The sequence below is a fragment of the Pseudomyrmex gracilis genome, unplaced genomic scaffold (assembly GCF_002006095.1).
Source record: "Pseudomyrmex gracilis isolate BER0280 unplaced genomic scaffold, ASM200609v1 scaffold_66, whole genome shotgun sequence".
Classification (NCBI taxonomy): domain Eukaryota; kingdom Metazoa; phylum Arthropoda; class Insecta; order Hymenoptera; family Formicidae; genus Pseudomyrmex; species Pseudomyrmex gracilis.
In genome coordinates this window covers 199,678-224,043 of record NW_018020650.1, presented here as the reverse complement: position 1 = coordinate 224,043, position 24,366 = coordinate 199,678, and the positions used below count along the sequence as shown (strand labels likewise).

At 34.6% G+C, this 24,366-nt stretch overlaps 2 protein-coding genes across 7 annotated transcripts in view; both read right to left on the bottom strand.

Moving 5' to 3' along the window:
• The window catches only part of LOC109854452 (bromodomain-containing protein 3-like), a 30,117-nt gene extending 15,848 nt beyond the window's left edge, over positions 1-14,269 (bottom strand). Inside the window, exons 1-16 of one of the 6 annotated variants that reach the window (XM_020427542.1) lie at positions 13,700-14,269; positions 11,618-11,897; positions 11,056-11,104; positions 10,528-10,569; positions 7,144-7,389; positions 6,860-7,054; positions 5,933-6,553; positions 5,513-5,590; positions 5,101-5,196; positions 4,876-4,977; positions 4,327-4,472; positions 4,080-4,230; positions 3,438-4,002; positions 3,078-3,236; positions 2,388-2,507; positions 2,049-2,198 (exon numbers count right to left, since the gene is read on the bottom strand). In XM_020427542.1, coding sequence (XP_020283131.1) covers positions 2,049-2,198; positions 2,388-2,507; positions 3,078-3,236; positions 3,438-4,002; positions 4,080-4,230; positions 4,327-4,472; positions 4,876-4,977; positions 5,101-5,196; positions 5,513-5,590; positions 5,933-6,553; positions 6,860-7,054; positions 7,144-7,389; positions 10,528-10,569; positions 11,056-11,104; positions 11,618-11,628 — 2,731 coding nt within the window. In that variant the 5' untranslated portion in view covers positions 11,629-11,897; positions 13,700-14,269. The remainder of the gene's footprint in view (positions 1-2,048; positions 2,199-2,387; positions 2,508-3,077; positions 3,237-3,437; positions 4,003-4,079; positions 4,231-4,326; positions 4,473-4,875; positions 4,978-5,100; positions 5,197-5,512; positions 5,591-5,932; positions 6,554-6,859; positions 7,055-7,143; positions 7,390-10,527; positions 10,570-11,055; positions 11,105-11,617; positions 11,898-13,699) is intronic. The other 5 variants (XM_020427547.1, XM_020427546.1, XM_020427544.1 and 2 more) reach the window with 5 other exon arrangements.
• Positions 14,270-20,300: 6,031 nt separating this feature from the next.
• LOC109854455 (ribosomal RNA small subunit methyltransferase NEP1) lies at positions 20,301-23,854 on the bottom strand. Its single transcript, XM_020427552.1, has 4 exons — positions 23,632-23,854; positions 22,163-22,406; positions 20,707-20,915; positions 20,301-20,594 (listed from the first exon to the last, which is right to left on the bottom strand). The coding sequence occupies exons 1-4, from the start codon at positions 23,770-23,772 to the stop codon at positions 20,481-20,483; spliced, it is 708 nt and encodes a 235-aa protein (XP_020283141.1). The 5' UTR covers positions 23,773-23,854; the 3' UTR covers positions 20,301-20,480.
• Positions 23,855-24,366: the final 512 nt, after the last annotated feature.

The window sequence follows — 24,366 nt, the reverse complement described above, 5'->3', positions numbered from 1 at the left end:
TATATACGAAAACAAATATGATCTCGCTGATTGCGGGATAAAATTTTCGGAGATGTATTTTTTACCAACCTTAATTCTGAAGTTGTTTTATGTCACTCAGCCTTTTAATTTAATATCTTGTTTCGTCGACGAAATTTTTAACGTCGTGTAAACAACATTATCATTCATCGAGGTGATAATTTTTATGTTTTTACGTTCGTGAAACGAAAATAAAATTATCGCACAAGAGATTAAATCTCCTTTGACGGGTGTCCAAAAAATTTCGACCAAAAAGATTGAAAAGCAACGATTTCACTTACAAACTCAGAGATGGAACTGTAGTGAAAAATCCACTGATCTTAAGATAGCAATTTATACTCCGCTTGATTCTCAAGCGACAGGATATATTGGCAACACTGATATGGGGCAAGAGAAAATTATGTCGTTTACATAAACAACAATATAATTTGTGAAACAAGCTAGCATGGCATATGGTATCCTCTAAACACAGTCTGCACTCCACTAGCTCACTTTTTTCTTACCATTGCATATTGTCACGTAAGTTAAAGAAAAACATTTTTGATGTGTGTCAAGTTTCACGTAACGCTTGTACACAATCGCACACTGGTTGATACGACGGTTATTGGTGTGACAAAAATGTGAAGAATTACGTAGATGTATGAGAAGAATCTTGTTTGATCTCATTTGTTTTTGTTACGATGAAACTTGGCATCACATTTCGTACTTGCATTAATATAACGCAGCACTTAAGCTACAAGAATAACGCCGTCCTAATAAATACAATAATAATTAAGCATGATTCAGCAGCTTAAAAAGATATTTGCGATGCACGTGTCCGTCAAACTCCCCCATTCGAAGAACTTGTTTTATATCTAGTTTGTATAACATCATCCTTCTTGGGTTTGTAATCTTAATGATCTGATAATTCAGTTTTCATTTTTTGATAGCTTTTATTTGCCAATAGAAAACATTGATTAGGCACAAGTTCAAGTGTTCTTTGAAGTTCTCAAAGCTATCACCAAATCATGAGGCATCAATGAAAAGTGATAAATTATAATAACATAATAGCAAAAAGAATTGGAATAGATAGATCACTTTCTTACAAATTCATTAATGTTTATATAGAAACAGAAAACTACTAGAATAGAAAAAAAAATATCAAAGCACATGGTGCCTCCGGTTCCAACTACATCGACAGCACAGTGAAGAAAAAAATCAGAATTTTAAGAAGAATTAATAAGTCTTTCTTCCTTACATCATAACTTAATAATTACTTACATCAATAATTTTGTATATGTAATAATTAATTCAAATTCTTTATATACTAGGAAGCACTAAGATTATAAAATTAAAAAATAAAGTGTACACAACTTTTTTTGTTATATCATCAAAATGTCATGACACAACTATACATGATTATGATAACTAAGACACTATTCTGTTTGTTCTATACAGACAATATACAAAGTTTTTATACACAGTGCATGTAAATGCTTCATGAAATAGAAGTTTGTTTCAGACAGCTATGAGAACTTCATGTCTACACAATTTCACTATTTCTTTCTTCATAATAGAGTTTCTTATCTTAACTGACATTATACAAAAAAATTTAAACAATCATAGATTAAAAAAAAAAAAAAAAAGAAAAAAAAAGAAAAAATTCTAACGACATTCGGTTGACAGATAACCATTGTACTCTTGTCGAGGGGAGAGAAAAAACGTTATCATATATTCGTATTGCAAATATGCTCGTACAAATGTACGTATTGTCTTTGAGAATTGTTTTTTTATTTTTTTTATTTTTATGTAAATGTGTTTACGGAAATCTGTGCATCATAATAAATCTATATCGGGAAGCGAAACGTCACGTTTGCGACAAAGTTACGAAAAGTACGAAACACCTTATTTCCCGAAAACAATAGTCGCAAATAACCTAATAATTTCAAATTTCACCGAAGAAATAATTAATAATTTTTTTTGTGACAACTACTTGGTTACAAGTAGTTCTTTGTTCCCAAGGAAGGGTATAAATTTTTTTAATATCTAACCTGCTTCGCTGTCGCTTGAATCGCTGGAGCTTGATGAGAGTGAACTGCTGCTGGAGTCACTGTCGCTGCTACTGCTACTTGACGCCGACAGTCGTGAAGGAGCACTGGTGCCTCCAGTTCCAACTACATCGACAGATTTGCTGCTGTCTTCTGTAAAAAGTACACGTGCGCAAACGTTTTAGTGTTGTACAATCGCTAGTTAAGTTCTATCACATTCACGAAGCGTGTATATATTTCTTAATATAAAGTTATATATGTATCAAATTAATTGAAGAAAATGAACAATACTTATAACTCAATACAATCGCATAAAATTCTGAAGAAAAATTAAATGCAAACCTTTCTTGGTAGTCTTTTTGACGCTGCCTAATTGCCCTGTCACATCCTGTAACCTTTTCTCCAATTCTTGCTTCTTCTCTGCCATTTGCTCATCCTTGGATTTACCGCTAACTTTCTTGTCTGTAATGGATGAAACACACATAATATGTAATTTTATAATAATAAGATGGCTCTTATTTTCGACTTTTGAATTTTTTCACGGCACCCTCTAGAATTCCAATTGCTAAAAAACTAATAAGAGAAAAAGTTCTGCCCGATCGAATAAAAGGGGAAAAGAAGCCCCTGGGATTCTTGTTTAAAAAATTTAAAACTTTTTGTTTGTTTAACATGTTTTTCGATATAATCAATAAGTTAGAAGATAATCAAATAAAATCGATTCTTTGTGCATTTAAATAATTTTTTCAATGTTTAAGGACCCAAGGACTTCTTTTCTCCTTATCCAATCAGGCTGAACTTTTTCACAGATTAGTATTTTAGCAATTGGAATTATTCTCGGGAATGCCGCGAAAAAAATTCAAAAACAAATGTTCAAGAGTAAACAAGAGCCACTTTAATATTATATGCTATAAGTATTAAATTAAATACAATATTTATATATAATGCAATATTTTATAATTTTTTTTAGACAAGGAAAACATACATAAATGACATCGACTAGAAACGAAGTAAAATATTCATATTTGAACTTACGTGGCTTTTTTCTGAGGCATGATGCAACATAGCTCTCCAGTTCTCTAAGCGTCGATGGTTTCAATGTCTCGAAATCAATCTCAATTTCATCTGGATTTGAATCTCTCAGCGAAGGCTCCCGTGATTGTATTATGTGCACAACGCGACCTAATTTATCACCTAAGAAGTGCGAAAAACAACAACTATAATGAAACAAATTATATAATTTTCAATTTCAATTTCAATTTTTCGTTTTCTGATTCTAAGTGAAAATAAAACAATGTTAGTCTATAATGCAATGTTATAAGTAATAATAATAAAAAATGGCAAAAAAAATCTATAATCAACAAATAAGATTTTAATTTAATCTGTATTTTTTACCTGGTAGTTTATTTATATCCAAGCTAAGCTGTCTCTTCTCATCGTAAGACATGGGCTTAGCATTATCTTCATCTTCTGAATCGAATGCAAGTGGTGGTGGCTGACTACCAGTGTTCTTCTTCTTGTTTCCGGTAGATCTGCTGTTAGCTTTCGGCCTCTTACTCGCAGTGTTCGCGGTGGCTGCAGCTTTTCCAGGTCCCCGACCCTTACCCTTCGGTTTGGCGTTGACTGTTGCCGGCAAATGATGTCCTAAGCTTCCCGGGGTGTGAGTTTTGTTAGCTACCATCGTAGCCTGATGATGAAGGTCACTACCCATGCCGCCTGGCATCTTCAGATCGCTCGGACCTATCGGAACATTAGCAATACTAGCACCAACGGTGTCGGACACATTGAGCATACCACCACTTGGTTTCATAAGTTCCTTCATGGCACCAGTGTGACTGGTAAGATTACTATTCTTATTGCTCATTGGCTTTGATTTTGGCTTATCCGGTTTCTTTTTCTTATTTTTCTTCTTACTGGTCTCTTCCACCAGCTTCTTCATTTGTTCTTGCATGGCCTTAAGCTATTAACAAAATTAATAAATTACATTTTTCATATGTTTCAACTTTCTATTTTCTAATTGTTTGTTTTTTAACATACCTCTTGTTGCAAAGCGAGTAGCTTTTGAGTGCGTTCTTCCGCCGAATCATCGGTATCAGAACTCTCACCACCTGAACTACTGCCACTTCCACTGCTGCTATCTTTCATAGTCATATTACTTCCCATTGGCTCATCGGGAACTTTTGCAAATCTAATAATGCAGTACAAAGACACGCGTAGTCAAACTTTCACAATTTCATCAGATATTTAATGATATACTGATTGGTTTGTTAGTTTAACTACACACCTCATTTCGAATATATCTTGCAATTTTCGGGCCATCGATACTACGTCATGATCTGGAGGGTTATATTTGTAACAATTCGTGAATATAAGTCGCACGTCACTTGCGAATTCATGAGCGGTTTTGTATTGGCGATTATCCATTTTCGTCTGCAAAGTAAAACATTGTAAACAATTTTTATTTTTGTTTTGGTTATCTAGTTATTGCAAAAAGCGTAATATACATCAAGAAGTTATACTACGTTTTTTGAAAGAATTTTTAGTCTTTTGTATCTTTGTAGCAATTTTCAATCTTTTGTATCTTTTTACTAATTTCTCTCTTAAAAAAGTGGAATACTGAATTGAAGCAAACGAGTAGCTTGTTTTTGGAACTAGCAATATAAAATTGTTTTAATTGTTCGAAACAAAAACAATAAATAAGACAAAGTTCTCTAAAAAAAGTAGTCATAAAACTCAACTTTTATCGCTTACCCTTTTCTCGTATTAATAATAGAAAAACAAAATTGAAGGAGAGCAGATCCATTATATTGTTTACGTAAATAAAATTACAAACCTTTACGGTACCAAGATCCATAGGTTTTTTTATGATTTCGTGGTAATCATGAAGGCCTAAAAGTTCTGCGTCGACGGGTTTGTAGAAAGGCCAAGCGTAAGGCTAAACATTATTTAGACAAAAAAACCATTTAATTACACAGTGTGGAATGCTGAATTTTATTTTTGATGTGTTATTCGTAAATTGTATAGCATATGATAGGGAATGAGAATATACAATAATTACCGAATGCCTTTTGGCGAAGAGTTCCTTCAAGATATCGTTACAATGTCTCAGAGCTTCAGATAATTTCTCTTTTCCTTTGACACTAGTATGCTGAGGCTGGAAATATAAATTGCTCAAAATATTATGTAAGAATATAGCACATGTTGTGCAAACGTATGTTATTTTGAATAATTTTTTCAGAAAAAATTATAATTGACTTTATCTTGCTTAAAATATAATATAATATAAAGCAATGTAAAAATTTTGTCTCATAACATGAGATTTTTGGTAGAAAACAAATCCTGTATAGATGCTGACAAAATGTTAATATAATTAGACTATATATAATATTCAACAATTTCTTATTTTGGTAGATGGTAAGACAACACAAATGGGAGAAGGAAGGAGCGTGAAGGAATAGTAATAAATGTACCTGCTGGGCCATTGCTCCTATCAGGGGCATATTGGCCTGATGATATGGCACTAAGCCGTCTTCCGCTTGCCTCGTTGGCTGAAACAGCCACGACATGACCGATTGGTTAACGAAATGACAAATGACTACATGTGTAAGGATCAAAGATGCTCGCAAGAATTATGACAATGTATAACACGATATATGTGTATGTGAACTCACAATAAATAAACAATTATTTATAATGAAGAACTTCACTTCAATATGCTTTTTTAAATGTCTTCTTACTTAATTTAAATATAATTTTAAATATATTAATTTAATAATTAAATGTAATAATTTAAATATAATTTAAATATGAATTTGTCTTTTTCTCATATTTTATCATCACAATTACTTCATAAAAAATTTGAATGATAAAAAAAGAAAGTATATAGCTACCTTTTTAATTTGCCTGCCCGATTCTCTTCTCGTGGGTATTTTGGCAGTCTTGGAGTCCATATTAGATCCGTATAATGGATCGTACGCATTAGCGGTAGGAGTTGTTGTATCCGCCTTTCTTTTCACTCCTTTTTTTACTTTGGCAGGTTGGGACGGTGGCATTACGGTAGGCGTTGTGGGAACTTGGGGAGCAGGAGGAACGGCAGAAGCTGCTTGCGGATCCATCGCTGGCTGCGCATGATAACCGGTGGTTGGAGGGACGACTTGTTGGGGCAAAGAATTATGAGTCGCCATTTGCGTGACACTCATGGTCGATGGTGGAGTGATGGTGGTGGTGTTCGTGCTGCCGGGTACTGAAGCCGGCGCTTGAGTACCGAGAGGAGGCATAGTGGGTATGACGCCGGTCGTTCCGGCCGACGTGGCAGAAGGTGTCAAACTATTTGGTACGCTGGAGGTAACGGCCGCGGCACCGGAAGCAGGTCGTCCTCTACCCGCTCCTCCGCTCGTACTTCCTCCGCCGCCTATTCCTGAGGTACCGACTCCTCTTCCAGCTTTCTTACCTTTCGGTCCCTTCGGAACAGGCGGATCTAACTCCACCTCCTCCTTCGGCATTTGTGCAACCTAATAAAAATATTAAGATGCATCTAATGATACGCACACATGTCTTTTAAACACATGTTTATCCACATCCCACCACTTATATCCTAATATTCAATAATATATCCTACAAATAACAAAATAAAATTTAATTAGACAAGACTTATAAAACTTTAAAAATAAAATAAATAATAAATAAAAATAAAATAAATAAAATCCATCCTATATATAAAATCTTCTATAAATAAAATTCATTTTGTAAATAAAATTCTAGAAATAGAATCTTTACAAGAGTGAAATTATTTTGTGATAATATGATTCACAAAATACCTTTGTGAGGAACAATTTTTCGAGAGCTTGCGCCATGACCACAACATCCTCTCCCGGCTTGTTGTAGACATAGCAGTTGGTGAACATCGTATTGAAGTCCTGAATACATTCTTTCCCACTCCAATAATACGTATTTTCCAATCTCTTTTTGATTGTGCCCAAGTCCATTGGTTTTTTGATGATTTTGTGATAATCCTTTTTTTTACATAAAAAAAGAACGTTTTTAGCAACTATTTGAGAAAAATTTTTTATCTTTGTATTTATTTATTACGATTGTAACGTACTGGTAAATTGAGTTTTTTGGCATCGACAGGTTGTTGAAACGGCCAAGCAAATTGATGCTTCCATACTGGTTTCAAGACACCCTTTTGCAAGAATTGTAACTGATTTGTGATGCGTCCGGGACGATTTGGTGGCGGGACGACCGGTGGTTGAACTATTCCGTTCACCGGTTCCAACGGCGGTTCCTCACGCGGCGGTGGTTCCGGCGCGGGCGCTGTAGTCGACGCCCTGCTGCCAGGAGTGCTGGTCTGCATTGTTCAGTGAATTTACATATAAAATTAATATAATTCTTCACGATTATGTATTAATACATTTATAACATTTAAATGTAAAATCAGAACTAGCACATAAATGTGCAGAACTATACTACGGTAGGGACAGCCTGCATTCCAATAATCTTTTTTTTTGTCTCGGCAAACTTATTTTTTTTCTATAGATCCCCCCAACTGCGCGGAGAATATAATGCACTAAACGTGAGCGAAACAAATATGACTGAATATAAATTTGACCGTTTGACATCGAAAAAAAAGACCAAATTCAATCTTCTATTTTTTTTAGATAAGAATAATGATATGCAAGCGGTTCAATAGCGTGTTTATGGGATACATACAAGCGATCTCTACTGAATAGAAGTACTGTGATTGCACTATTATTTATAAATTATTCATATTATTTATATTAATACTACTATAATTAATTTTACATCACTATCATGCATTGTAAACTAGGTAGCATATATATCTAGATAAAAAAATAAAAACGCACAGATATTATTTAGTTTATTTATGTAGTATTTGCAGGTGAAAAAAGAATATATTTATAAAAGTATTATATTTATTCTTGACTTGACTTATTCTTGACATTTGTTCTTGAATTGTTTCTGGTTTATTTATCTGTTACATTTCTATAAAAAATTTCTATTCCACAAGACATGGATTAATATACACATAACAATTTAAAACAAATATATTAAACTTTCTATTCGTGTATTTCGAAATAGAAAAAAATTCGGAATATTCTGGCTTCTTTAAAAAGAAATTTTCTTACAAGACAGAAAAAAGATATATCGTAATAATTCTGTAAATGCTATTTTTTCTTTTCTCAGGTAGACATAGTCAAGGTTTTTTTATATTAACTGCAGGATGTCACTTTAGAATGCTATCTAAGTTTGACCTTTAAACATCCCAGGGTGCTTTAAGATAGTAGTTTTTTGAAGCTACTCAAAGTACACTTAGAAAAAAGATTTTATTGTATTAAGAAAATAAATTAATCATAGATTTACTGCGTAACTTAAAGATAAAGAACAAACCTAGTCGTTTATCATTAGATTTACGAGCTTAGATTTTTTTTGAAAGAAGAATATAGCGATTTCTCTGGCAAAAAAACTAAATTCTTTTTTATCCAAACCAATACGAGCAGATTAAAATCAAGGATGATAAAAATGAATAAAAATTATTCTACATAAAAATTTCAAACCTCAATATTTTAACAAATTTTAGTTGTTACAACATTCTATGAGTACAAAAAGCGTAGAAATTAAAAAGCATAAAAGAACAACAATTAAGAAAAGTGAAAGAGAGTAAAATGTACGCCAATGTGTGTTGATCAGTTCATTATTTTATTTTAAGAAATTAGATTTCACAGTTAATGTTGACATAATTTCCCGAATTCGTTAAGCGTTAATCTCGTTGTTTCGTAAATAATTAATTTCTATCTTTATTTCAAACGCAGAAAATTTATTCAAATCTGTATTCGAGTCAAAAAGAAAAGCGCGGCCACATGCGTATAGTAAAATCTATTGTACGTAATTATAGAACAAACTCGTGTTTGCGATATCAATATTTGCAATACACCAAAAGAATCCTTACCATTTTGTCGTTTTCTTCCATAATTTTCATATAAGTATACAAAAACGTATGATCAAATTACAAATCGTAACCATAACGCACTAAATTATAAGAAGTCGTAATTGGTCATGTTTTTTTCGATTATTCAAGAAAAACAACGAATTCATCGTTTAAAAAATATCTCCGTCGTAAGTTTGTTTGAAACTTCATACTGAATATAAAAAAGCAGAACACACTAAAACTATACAATATCAACGTCAGATGCATTATATCACGATGTCCAAGTACACCCCACGTTGTAACCACGTGGCGACTAAATAAAGCGCACTACATGTATTACTACATGTGCTACTACACGTACTACTCTCGAAGCAAGTTGCACGTAAAATGAACTGTAGCAACTTCTTCGCTCTCCAAGTAGCCTCCGGAGAGATTGAATGAAGATATTCTATTGGTGCAGTATCCCACCATTCTCACCCCCACCCTACTTTCGCTACTATTGGTGCTCATACAATTGAAAAGGTGCAAACAAATGAGAAACAGAAAGGAAAAACTGGTTTCGTTGAATAGATAATCTATTTTATTTTATTTTATTTTTTTTTATTATAAATAAATATGATGTGCTAATTTTTGTGATTTTTTCATACAAAATAATTTTTTCGTCAAACTTGCTTCCGTTCGTTAAAACTTTGTAGATTCTATATTCTTCTACTTATATATTTTTGTAATCTTTTAAATATTTTATAAAATACTCATTACCTAAAAATAAGTCTGGAAATTAACGTTGTGAGAGTTTTATCATCTTAATTTTTCCAATCCGTTAACACTGTTTAGAATGACAGATTCGATCTTATTTATCAGTCAAAATATAATATACACGTACCGTGATAATTATCAATCGTTTTAGAATCTAATGACTTATGTGTAATATTATTTTCGTTTTAATGAGATGTTTCGTGTGTTAATAATCCCATTCATGCAATGAGCGAATTAGGCTGCTAAGTATATATAAATTTCCATACCCATAGAAAAGCATTTTTTTATATCAAGAAAACTTTCACTAGAGATTATAATAAAATCTAAACTTAGGTGAGAACTCAGAAATGAAATATAATGGCACTTTTATATATAGCTCATGCACACTTAGAAATAAATCTTGAACATTGTTAAACCAGAAATAGTCGAACTAATAATTACGTATTACGTTTTTTTTTATAAACGATAGAAAATGGTATGTAAGCTGTAAATATTAACAGCAAGCAAGGCAAACAGAAATTATTTCTACAAAATAATTTCAATTCGATAATTTTAATAAAACTGTTATCTCGAAACATATAATCTTTATATCGCAAATATATACTGATATTTATATACATAATATGTATGTTTTTTTTGGTAAGCTTTATGCTCACTACCAGACGTGATAGAATGAAGCGAAAATTAGAGCTCACTCATGATATAGCATGAGTTATTTAATTTGCCAATTCATATTTCAATAATATATTCTAAACTGAAGCTATAGTCAACAAACTGTCTCACCTTCGGTATATTACACAGCCTTTCTCGCTCCTCCACATCTAACTGTAATTCATACATACTATTCAAACAATGTCCGTTTTTAGTATGTAAAATTATATGTATTAGATGTCGCGCAAGGAATAGGATTTGTAACAATTATAAACGTGTTAGAAAATCAAATATATGAAGAGTACTGAGATATTGTGAGAAAAATGTTATATACTAACACAACGACATGACGCGCGAATTAACTCGCAAGAAATTAGTTGGATTAAATCAAATATTAAGTTTGATTTGCATTTGCTATATACACATATTACTGTTTCTTTTTACTTATTTCTAAATAAGATCTAAGAAAGAGTAATCTATATGTATAGTACAAGAAATAAACCAGTAACACGAGACAAACTAATGTGGAAATTAGTATGTGGGTACATATACATGTATATAATGAAATTAACTTAAATGCGGCTTTTGAAACAAAAAAGCAAGCAATGAATTCTACATTTATTGCAAAAAATACGAATGAGAAACAAGAATCATACTTACAGAATTGTTCTGGGAGATTGTGTCCACCTGCTGCATGTTGTCTTCGTTTCTGTAACAGACAAAAAACACTCTGTAGCAAGATTAATTTACATAAGATGAAAAATATAAAAAAAAGCAGAATCTATATTGTGTTAGTTAGGTTGCATGACATGTATATGACATGCTTGTACCGAAGCATTTTATAAAAAGTAGTATTTTTTTTAGTTTTACAAGAAGAAAAGACTAACTTGATTAATCCTATCTGGTGAACTAGATTTAACATTTACGACATTCCATCTTAATACTCTTTCATTCATTACTGTCTCGAGAAATGAGGATTTAATCAATTTCTATCCATGTTTTTTCATGACTTACAGAGGAACTTTTATGTACATATTCTATTTTATGTATATATTCTAATATTTTTTATGCATTGTGCGCGTGTGTCTTGTAATCATCTACTCCTGATATTTTATACATTTTTTTGAATTCATTATGCTTAAAAGTGTTATGTGTCATATTGTTTAATAATCATTTGTACCAATGGCTGGTCCATTCCCACCATAATAAACTTCTCACCTACCTTTCCGACATATATGATACATAAATGCTATGCAGCAGGTAACTGCTTTACGCTGATGCTTGACGGGCATTCATCAACAATTGAGATGGCAAGTACATATTCTGATTTGAGCATGGCAGCTCATTAATAGCTCGCCAACACGAGTGCGCTGCAACTGGGAAGATTGGTACCGAGGAGGCATAACACTACTCAAGTCTACCAAAAGGTAGCACTTTGAATGTCAGCCATGTATACCGCACAGAGACTCCGTACCTCCAGGCACTCGTAACATTAGCAACATCTGGATAACATAACAATAGGACCCCATATTGTAACAACCCCAAAAAAATTGATTCATTACTTTAGAATGATGTAACACATTGAGAAATATGTGTGTATATATATATATATATATATATTCTCACAAAGTTTGTATATTAACATATCATGCAAAACTGAATCTAGCAAATACATGCTGGGAAGACAAAATCTATTTCTTTGCTGTATACATTACTATATATATGTATGTTAAATTACATCAAGTCAAATATGTGTAAATTACTTTGTAGTTCTCTTTTCGTGTAACATTCTATATTGCGAAAAACATGTGATTAATGTACTACTCTCTGTCAAAGTGAAATTATACTCTTCTATATGATAAGTAGGAAACTTGATAATGTAACATGTAACTTGTAACACAAAATAATAAATAATTCATTATTTCAAAATTTTTGGTCAATTTTTCTCTTTTTTGAAGTTGATACATGGTTACTATTTTAATATAATTTTATCGCTACTTTTGACAGGTTTTTTTTCAAGAGCTATCTCTAGAAAGAATATATAAATTTAAGAAATATTCTTATCTATATATGTACATATGTATATAAACTAGAGAATATTATTTGATACAATTTTAGTTCTTAGTTAAACAGTTAATTGAAGATACAAACAGGAAATAATAAAGAAAGATGACAGATTAACCAGATATTACTCACACAATTTGATTACAACTTAGTGTCAACTTCAAAATATGAGACAACTCAGATCTGTTTGAACTTGAAAAGTTGAATACAAGATTCAGCATACCCTATATCAGTTTGTTCAGTGGCCAGGACAGGCCAAAATGGAAAGTTTGACAAAAGTGGCACAAATAAGTGGTACACTGGTATAGAAAGTGACATAGCTATTAAGATGCAAAATTGGCGGTGCAAGGGAAGATCATCACATATCGCGTCGGTGGCGACTGTTGAATTGCATCCATGTGCGAGCACAGCTTGCAAATACGACGAGAACGGTCCCGTCGCAGACGATTTGCGCCATGAAGAAGCTACGGCGAAACTAGGTATATATCAAGGGCAGACAGATAAGTGATCTCGCGCTTGGCTCGAACAGGTGCTCTCTGGTCGAAAAAGACGTCCGTGGTAGGAGAGGAGAAAGGCGATATTCACGGGCGAGAGATGCGAAGGAGAGAAATAAGCGCAACGATGAGAGACCACGACAGCGGGTCGGTGGTGGTGGTACGGCGGCGGTGGCGGCAAACAGTAAAGCGGCATCGATGATAACGACGTTGACGACGACGATGATGAGGATAACACAACAGTCGGGGAACAGGAAGAAGCGGAAAACAAATAGAGGAGAGATCGGTGCGGGGGAAGATCAACGGATCCGCGCCCAGCCGACGCACAACAAACACGGGGCCAAGCCGCCGCGCGGATAACTCGACCAGCCCGAGAGCGGGCAAGCGTGGCGATTGGCGCCACGGTGAAAAAGAGAGAGAGAGAGAGAAAGAGAGAGAGAGCTATTATGACGCCGTGGGGAATTGTGACGGCGGGCCCGCGATACAGGCCGGGTAAACGGGATTTTCGCCGTGCCGCGGAAATCCGGACCTGTCTCTCTAACCGGACATTGAATTCGGCATAGGTCTCAACATGGCGGGTATGCCCGTTCGAGAAAGAAAGCTCCCAAGGGCCCGCCGCACGTCGCGCCGCGCTCATGGCACCCGCCGCCGCCGCCGCCGCGATGGAATACGCGGCCACGCGCGTTCACTTCCCTGGCGGCCCACCCGGATACGCCGTACCACGGCGTCACCCGCGATCATCTTACCTGATCAGAGATGATCCACTTTCCAGCAGGAACTCTATTCGCAAAACACTACCACTAAGGCTTCGGGCACCTCGCACTATGCTTTCTCCCTCGCTCGTTAAGTTTGGTTGGTCGGTCGGTGTTATGGCCGCCGCGCGAGTAGTGCCCCACCGTGTATCTCTCTCACTAACTCACTCTCACTCGCGGGAGCGCGAGCGCTCGGTTCGCATACGCGACGAGATATAACGCGAAGACGCGGGCTACGAACTAGTCCCAAGTACTTAACGCGTTTCACTCGGCGCGTACGTCTTGCGTGACACCGACACTCGTTTCAATAATCCGCGTCGCGCCCCGTCGACACTTTTCCGGAGCTACGCGCGCTCGAAAATCCCTCCTTGCCCATGACGAGATCTCAAGCTAACGATCGCATCACCAACAATGGCTACGCGTTCTTCGCCGAATGAAATGGTCCTGTTCCGTCGTTCCTTTACGCGCGACCTATATATACATAGTAGCCCCCACCACCGCTTGTTACCACTACGAGTCACGCGGAGCCAATCGGATGGCGAACCGACTGGATCCCGCGCGTATTTCGAACATGAAGCGGCGCCTGCCGGTCTTCGGGTTATCAGCCTCGTGTAAATCTCCTGGCGATGACAGATGTCTAGCGATAACAAAAATCATCTAATCTGACGTCGGCTCTTTGATGTTTTCTGCTAACTTCCGTCTAGCCCGCGAATATACAGGCTAGAAATTGATTAGGCTAACAACGAACCGGTGGTACTAGAATGAGCTTCGAGATTGCGTTCGTGAGAATTGAAGGATTGCTCCTGACGAGTCTGTGATCTGGTACGAAAAAGGACGAAATAGAGGTGTCAAAACCCTGAACACTGGCGATATTTATTACACTCAGAGTACACAGTAGATGATATGTAGTAGTAATCAGAAATACTTTATTTGGTAGAAAGGTGTACAAGTTCATTAACCAATCTAAAAATTAACGGTTAATTTCCATCGTTTCGTGTTTCACCCATAATGCACTTGTGTCAAGTAGACACGGCAAGGTCGATGATTAATAATAGTCATATAATAAATAAAAGTTTGTATATATGTATGCGAAAATTTTTATCGCGCCGAAAGCGCGCGAACTCTCGCGCCGAGACGGGAATTTAACCAAACTTGCCAAAGTTTGTCAATCGCCGCTGTTGTATCGAGTGTGAAAACGGTCCGATTCCACGATTCTGCTGTTTACCACGCGACGCATCATGGGAAAGCGCAAGACGCAAAATCCATAATTACGCCACTAACGTACCGAAGACAACAGCGTTCCGACGATCAGTTTTTCAGGGACACGTTGCAACAAACTGGGGGGTTAAACCGACTCGAGATGCCGCCGACGGGCACGTGGCCGAGCGCCTTTCCGCGCGTAGCGTTTCACCGTCGTGACGTCTACGTCGTCATCGATGTTCTGTATCGAATTCCGTTAGGTCCCGTCCAACATGGCGGCACGAGCGATTGACCTTTGCCTCGAGTCGTCGTCGTTGGCCTTGAGAGATAGCGCGAACGATACGCGAGCGTCAAACAACAGGGGAACACATTGATCTAGCGGACAACGACGTCGCCCGTTTGCGAGGGAACGCGCGAATTAAAACTCACATCTCGCGAACACGTGGAGCAATATAAATCGTCGACACATCAGCAGATATCGTGGACTCGTGACACGGCACAACTACGAGAGTCAAATCAGATACCGAGCACAACGACAACCAATTCTTGTCACCAATAATAGCATGCTCATGTGGAAATATATCGGTAATTTCGTGTAACTAACGTTTTGTCATTCAGTTCATTAGCCATCGCTGGATTTCCTGGTGGATTGCAGGTCGACACCGACGTGCACGTCGACGACGCGGCGGCGGCNCGGCGGCGTCGTCAACGCCGAGGCACAAAATGGCGATTGGACTGAGAGACGTGCGTGCACTTCGATCACAAATATAGGATCAACTCTCACACTCTACGGTCGATCTCGACGCGATGCGCGAGCTCGCCGCTCGGTTTCGGCGGCTTATCGCGACTTGCGAGACAGCGGGACGCTATTTATTGCGTTTTTATTACTGGCGGAACTGTCATATATTCTCGACAGTGACGAGAAACCCACCACACGTCACGTCTGCTTTGACGATGCAATTGAAATACGAAAGTCAAGTCAGAGCTACTGTACTACCACGTACGCGCAATTTGTACCGTGAAACTGGACGCCTTACGAGTTTTCGGCTGATAGATACTTAAGCCGCTGTTTTCACGCCACCGACTCGTCACCGATTGGCTGGGACGCTCCTTTACCTCTCCGCACGAACCGAAAGACCAATCATTAACCACGAACTAATATTGATGAGTCATCGCGTTTTCGGACTTGCCACAAGTTGCAAGCAGAGTTGCACCACAGGGGAAAGATAACAGTAAATCGTTATCTGTTCCTCATGATGTGATATCTGATCTATACTTGACTAAGAGATATCGAAGGGTCCGGAAATGTCCATCAAACAGTCATTAAATAAAAACTTTTTTCATTAAGAAAATATTTACCGTCTTATTTTTTTTCTGGAAAAAATCTTATATTTTTCTCACAGTACGTGTTGATCTTATTTCGTGTATTGCGACACACATGTTCGACAGAGACTTTTACAAACAATGATAAATATGGGAATTGTTTTTTCTTTGAATTTGAACTTGTACAGAGGACACAAGCTACGTATGTATGTATTGTGTCCTCATGTAGACGATAGTTTTGAAAACAAATTTTAATTCGCGTTGAGATACGTGAATTCAATCGGTCGAAGACTTCAGTGAGAGTTCGAGATATTTTGTGTGTTACACTCTTTTATTATTAATAATAATTTCTTTTTATTGTTAAAGTTTAGATTTTTACTCAACCTTAATTTTTCAATTAATTTGTTAGTAAATCTAGCTAAACCAGCTATATCTACTCAAACAGTAACGTCTATCCCTATTTAGGAGACTAAAATACATTTTAAAAATTTTAAACATTTTTCGAATCTTTTAGACAGACTGCTCCAGACACTCATTAAAAAACGTCCATTCTCATGTTACCCTAAAGGTATGCGAACGTCACATTGGTCACATATGTATGCATTAGAGAAAACAGAAATTTTTTGTTGTTCTTAAATCCAAATATATAATACTAGATAAGATAAAGGAATAATGTATCAAAAACTAACATGTAAAGACACGTTAAATATATAAATAAAATTTTCTCTAATGATAGATAGCGCAATGAGAAACTTTTATATCGTTTCGATATTAATTAATTTTCTCATCAACCAAGAAATATTGTGTGGCAATTAGTAAATTAGTAATTGAAAATAATTATTTAATGAGATATTTTATAACGCAGCTGCAAAATAATTGAATTTTAAATACTTTTTAATAATGCAAATTTCTTAAGAGTTTTGTCAAATTATATGTAAAAAATAACGAAGTGTACAGATATTTATAGAAAACTGCCGTTTATCATAAAGATATAAAAGACATGTGTTTACGGTCTGAACTGAAATTGTTGCAATATTTTTTATAAACTATTTTTTCTCGCCGGTGAAGTCAAAATTTGTTCTTCGAAACATACAGTTAATAACAGAAAGTAGTTTTCGGGAGAATGTAAACGTTCCAAAACTAATAGATTATTCTTTTATCTCTCTTTGCTTACTTACCAAATAAACTGCAGTCTATATATATTTGTATATATTTATCGCATCATGTTTCGATAAGTAATCAATACAGTTGAAATCAAAGAGATGCCATTATGAATTTTAAATCTGTTCACGAAGGAAATTGTTACAAGTCCAGACTTGCATCGGTATGTCGGACTATCGGAACACCGTGAATATAAAGTTCGAAAGTAACGAAAAAAAAAAAAAAACGAGAGAACAATACTCTAACAGAACAACTTGTCATTCTTGGAAGAAGGGACGAGTTTCCCTTTTTTTTCTGTCAGACCGTCATTTATCGTCTCTTAAACTTTGTTCAATAGAAGATGACGGATTCTCTAGGGAAGACCTTATTTTTGTAGGCTCCTCACAACAAAGACCTCAAGCAACGCAATAGAATTTTGTTCAGAGCGAAAGAAAATTTCGCATAGCTCTTTTATATTTTATTTGAATAAAAATCAAATTTTAATCTTTCTAAGAACAGTCTACATTTTTCACTTTTAGTTTCTTTCATGCTCGACCGGATGCATTTCTATAAAACATTTTAAATGACTAAAAACCGAAAACTCTTGAGTTAACTTTCTCACATTTTTTTCTTCGTTTTCGAGATTTTTCTCATCTCTACTGCTACTATTTATTCAATAAACTTATACATAAATCTGAAATTTGTAATTGATTGAATTGATTTGTAACCTGATTATATAAATTTTTCTATTACATGACAATCTCATATCTTCAAGGCCGGCGATTAGTATGTGGAATAAGGGAATACTCCACACATGTGAACTTGACGTGTGTGGAATTTCCACATATGTCGAGCAATCAAACTATATGTTTGCCAAAAGATATTTATCGAAAAATGTTTTTTGAAATAATAGATCAAACTCCTTGTTCTCTAAAACATAGATTTGAAAACGAAGCACTGTCGTTCATAAGAAAATGTGAACGGTATATAATTAATAACGAGTCCGACAATACGTTTCTAACAAATTTTTATAATACTGATAAAGAAGATCATCTTGATCCCAAAAGATTAGAATTGAATCGCGAAATTTGTTTTGACATAATGCGTAATCGCAAAGTAAAAGCCAACAGTTTGAAAGATGTAGTTAACTTTATAAAAAGTAACTTATCACTTTTAAGCATCGCGTTAGAGTTTGTAAAACTAATAAAATTATTACTTGTTATATCTGTGTCAACTTGTACTTGCGAGCGGTCGTTTTCTGCGTTAAACCGATTCAAAAATTACGTTCGACAATGCTTCAAAATAGGTTAAATAGCGTTACCATAATGAATTTGTATAAAGAAGAAGCTGAACAGATAGATTTAGAAAAACTAGTAAATGAATTCATATGCAAAAATAACATTCGATGAGCTACATTTTCATTGAAAAATAAAATAAAAATAAATAAGGTAATTATTTAGATTAGGGGCTTCCTCTCCTATTTTAATGAACTTGAAATATGTTGTTAGGGACATGATTCTGAACAACTTTTCCCTATACATGTTACCGCCGCTCGGCCTTAGTTTCCGAGATATTTGCAAAAGAAGTTTCAGAAACGAATTCTATGTTTTGCGACATCGTGTCGATTTCTGAAGTAAATATGTTGTTTGGATAACACGTGTAGGCAAGGAGGGCTATTCTTCCCCGCAGGGGGAGGGGCTACGCCTATAACATTATATTGCCGACTTCTTATTTAAAAGATTATATACTGTAATGGTTTAGCTTATATTACACAGTGATAGCACAGTGGTAACACAGTAATACGTAAACACTATTGAGGTCGAATAATACACAGTATTGTATACGTTAAATATTTAATTGCTATTTGTTCTAACAGTACATACAGTGAAACGGAAGAAAATGAAATTGTTTGATCTATTAAACTAAAAATTTACGAAAGTACTAATTGAATCGCCCATGTTGAATCTCGCTTCTCGTAGAAAGTGTAAAATTATTTTTAAGCGTGTAAGCAGGAGGGCTGCGCCCCCCCTGCACCCCCCTAAAAAACCTAACCTAACCCTAACCTAAACTCTTCTTTCTGCATTCTCCCTCGCAAAATTTTTATTCATTTCTATTGATATTGTAGTAACATAGATTAACCATTGTGGAAATTTTTCACGGGGGAATGCAAAAAAAAGAATTTAGGTTAGGGTTAGGTTAGGTCTTTAGGGGGGGTGCAGGAGAGCGCAGCCCCCCTGCTTACACGCTTAAAAATAATTTTGTGCAACAATCAATCTGAACATGTATTTGTTTCAACTCGAGTTTGTTTGTGGTTGTCACGCATCACGTGCGCATTGTAATATATACGTAAATGCAGTGGATTTAACGTTCTAACATGAAAACGGTTGGAGTTAGGTAAATGAATATCATAACCTTTTTTATAGAAAATCGAATTTCTTACAGGTTTTATTTGAAAACTTTTCCCATAACGTAATTACTTTCCGAGATAATCGTAATAATAGTAATAAACCTTCTTTTGTTTATAACTCGAAAACTAAAGCCGAGCGGCGGTAACATGTATAGAGAAAAGTTGTTCAGAATCATATCCCTAACAACATATTTCAAGCTCATTAAAATCGGAGAAGAAGCCCCTAATCTAAATAATTACCATTATCGATTTACTCTTCTTTGAACCACACCACACATGTAAAAAAGATACTTCGCCGGCCCTGCATTTCTTGTTTCTTATTATTTATTTCATATCTTTTTTGAGAATGTATATAATGTGTATATAATAAAGTTTCTTTACAATTTAAAGCTATTTTATAAATTTGATATTTGTTTTAGTTTCATGAATTTTTTCGAAAGTTAAAACACTTTTGTGTGTGCATCACACGATCGTCACGCAAACTTTGTTGAGTAAAAATGTAAGTAAGTAAAAATAAAGATGCAAAAAAATAATAAATTTTTCTTTCATTGTTCTTATATTTGTCAGTTCTCGGAACAGAGTATATTTTACAAATTAACGCGTACATAAACTTGCTTATACATGTATACATATAATCGATATAATTTATAAGCAAATATATATACACATATTTTACTATGTGTATAAAACGCATGTAGCATCGTATTAGAGAACTCCCCAAACTTCCTCAAATGCTGTGCATAACTTGCTACATGTAACAGCTCCTGACAGAGGATAATTACTAATCGAGAAGGTGTCTTCTGTATAATCAGTTTTGACCTAGAAAACAGCAGTAGAAAATCACTAATTATATATATATATATCTTTAGAGATTAGAGCATAGAGATTAAAACGCAAAAGTTTAACACTATTTCGTAAGAATAAATATTACTTGGCCATGTGCCATAGCACCAACAACAATAGTAATTGGATCTTCGGGAGGTACAATCTCACGTGGATTTATCACTTTATTTGCACTGAAAGACATCAGTATTTTACGACAACCGACTGGCAAATGATCGGACACTGGATTTTTAATTACTTTCAGAAGCTTCATTGGACCATCGGATGCTCTAACGCTGTATTTATGTAAAAGTTGTACTGCAATAAAATATTCATTAAAAATATCTAGTACTAGTGTAATATAAAAATATTTATAGAAATAAATATTTATAGAAATATTTATTTTATTTAAGAAATCTTTAAATAAATAGAGAAAAAAGAGAGAAAACAGACACAATTTTGATAGATAGATTCGATTTACTTTTAAAGGAATCAAGATATTCCAGATTAGAAATGCATATGTGATTGAGGAAATAAAACAAGAGAAAAATGTAGAGACTAAAGCAATGATAGAATTGATATAAAAATAAGAGTTGATAAAAAAATGAGAAATGCAAAGTATAATGCTAGATATACATTATTAAAAATTAATTTGATCAAATATTTCACAACAAATTCCATTTTTAATGTTAAATTTTTGAATTTAATACTTTCTTTTTTTTTATTTCGCAAACTGTAGGAAACGAGAAATTTATGTAAGTTAGAAAAAAAAATTTATGATCTCTGAGACTACAATGTATAATAGAGGTGCATGCATATAATAAAAGTGAACCGGACGTTACGGTCTTCACTTCACGCTGTGAGCTTCAAATACTAAATAGAAATAAAAAATGTACCTAACTCAGTGGGGAGTACAAAAAAAGAAAATCAGCAGGAAACTTAAGATACTTATTTAGGGACCGATGCTAAGATCGTTATTGTATGGTCACGCGGCTGAACGGTCTGAAGTAATCAAAATCGACACTTAACATGTTAAAAAATATTTTATTTTAATTCAATTTAATTTTAATTTTTATTTTATTTTATTATAACTTTTAAAATTTTTACTATCAAAATGATTTATAAAACCTATATATCTAGTTTGTATTTATATACTATATATACTCTAACTATATATATTATATGTATAATATATAAAGAAGTATATTCTGTAATTAACATATTCACTATCACAGTCGACCAAGCAAATCGCACTAAAAAAAATAGTGAAGAACTTTCTAAATGTTATTCTAAATGTAGTTTTATATTATTTTTCCGTTGCAATATAGATAAAGTTAAAAAAAAGTGTTCATTTTAAACAATGTATTAATTGCCATTCTGTACAACTTTAATTGGCATGTGAACTTGATAGGTGCGCTATCATTGTATGCAAAACTGATCAAGGTCCAGCAACATAACATACAATAAAATATCACCAAATATATTAATAATATAGAATAATAAATTATCCAATAGGTTTACTTTTATGTAACTTTACAGAAAAAAACAATTTTGTTTACGCTTACCTATCAATCCAGCAAATCGTTTAAATGTCCTAGGTATCCTAGTTTGAGGATTGATTTCTATCAATACATTTTTTTCTGTATGTACATAAACTTGTAACAAACCAGCTCTGTTTAATGGACTGTCCATCAGCATTAACAAACACTGATGAGTAATGTCTGGTCTACATGTTCCAGGATCACGATTGTTTTTCTTTAGAATATTTGCGTGATCATCGCAGTTTAACAGTTCAAAAGTGCTTCCAACCTAATAAAATATATAAATGCAATAGCTAGCGATAAGTTAAAATACATTAACATCAAATTGTCTTCTGTTTTATTTGTAAACTATGGAGTTTGCAAAACTCTATTTTCAGAATATAATATAAAATCATAAAAATTTAAAATTGATGTAGAAATGTATCATACGATAATAAATATAAGAGATATATGAAAAAGTTGAAACATTTGATTATTGAATTCTTTTAATTTTTATTTGAAACAATTATTGAGCTTGCACAAATCTATCTTCAGTAGAATAAAATATTTAAAAATTATCAACGTAGAAAACGTAGAAAACATTTACTGCAAAAGAAAGGGCTCTTACAGCCAATTTTTTCACTTCTAGATAAGTTTTCGATAACTTTATCTAGAAGATATCTCCCAAAATTAGTTCTCCTTATTGGTTCTCAGAGGAATTTATCCAGAGGATAGCTATCGAAAGGTATGAAGAAATCGGGTCTAACGGCCGATTTCTTCATACCTTTCGATAGCTAGGTATGAAGAAATCGGGTCTAACGGCCGATTTCTTCATATCTCTCGATAACTATCTAGATAAAGATATATAAATTTCAAACGTGACAGGCAGTTGGAACTAAAAACACGGGTGTTGTTGTGCGAATATGTGATGGTAATATTATTTATTCATGTATATAAACGAAACATAATAACGTTTCGACCTTAAATTTAGGTCTTTATCAAGTTAGATATGTGCTGTTTAACAAACTTCGTACAATACAATGACGATAAGTAAGATGTTACAATAAGTCGTATCGCAAACAAGAGCTGTACATGACTGTCAGTCATCATTGTATTGTACGAAGTTTGTTAAACAGCACATATCTAACTTGATAAAGACCTAAACTTAAGGTCGAAACGTTATTATGTCTCATTTATATACATGAATAAATAATATTACCATCACATATTCGCACAACAACACCCGTGTTTTTAGTTTCAATTGCCTGTCACGTTTGAAATTTACATATTTTTGGAACTATTTGCCCTTTCTCTGAATTATAAAAAGATATACTTATTTTATCTAAAACAGAGCCTTCCAATTCGCGCACGACGTGCGGTTTACGCCATAAGATTTCTATGCAGTCACATGATCAGTTGGAAGGCTCTGATCTAAAAGATAAAGTTATTGAGAACTTATCAGAAGTGAAGAAATTGGGCATTAAATGAAAAGCAACAGAAAAACATAACCTTACTTTTACAGATTCAAGTTGAGCACTCTCCAAGACAACAACAAGACGTTTCTCTTGATTCTTGATATGTCCTATTTGCAAATGGCTTGGCGCTGGATCATATTCGTATTCACTGTCATCGCGCTTCTTCCTCTTTTGTCCCATTTTGTACGTTTTTTAACTACAAGTGTCACTGTATCAACACACACGTGACAGGAACACGTTCCGTTTCATGCATATGCGCGCATAATCTATATATATATGTGACGTGAACTATAGATAAATGCGCGTTGGGGAGCACGCTATCAGCGCTATTGCGTCATTCTATCCTTGTTTTACATCTACTAAGGCCCGGTTTCACAATTGACGGTTAACTCGAATTAACGGAAGCCCAACTTGCTGAGCTCGGTTTAACGCGTTCAATCTTCTTTGTCAAATCTTCGCTAACCAATCACAGTTCATGTTTAGGAAGAAAAGATGCGTTACGCCGAGTTCAGCAAGTTGGGCTTCCGTTAATTCGAGTTAACCGTCAATTGTGAAACCGGGCCTAAGCACTAAAGACAGAATGATACAACAACGCTAAAGCCCCTTGCACAATGGAAGGAATAGCGATAGCAATAGAAATAACACAGTTTTTAACACAGAATTCCAACTCGTCAGAAATTTTATCGCTATTGCTTATTCCGATTTTCTGATCTGCATTGATACATGTGTATTTTTGTATGTTAAGAGCCGTCTACAATGGAGAGTTGTAGGCCG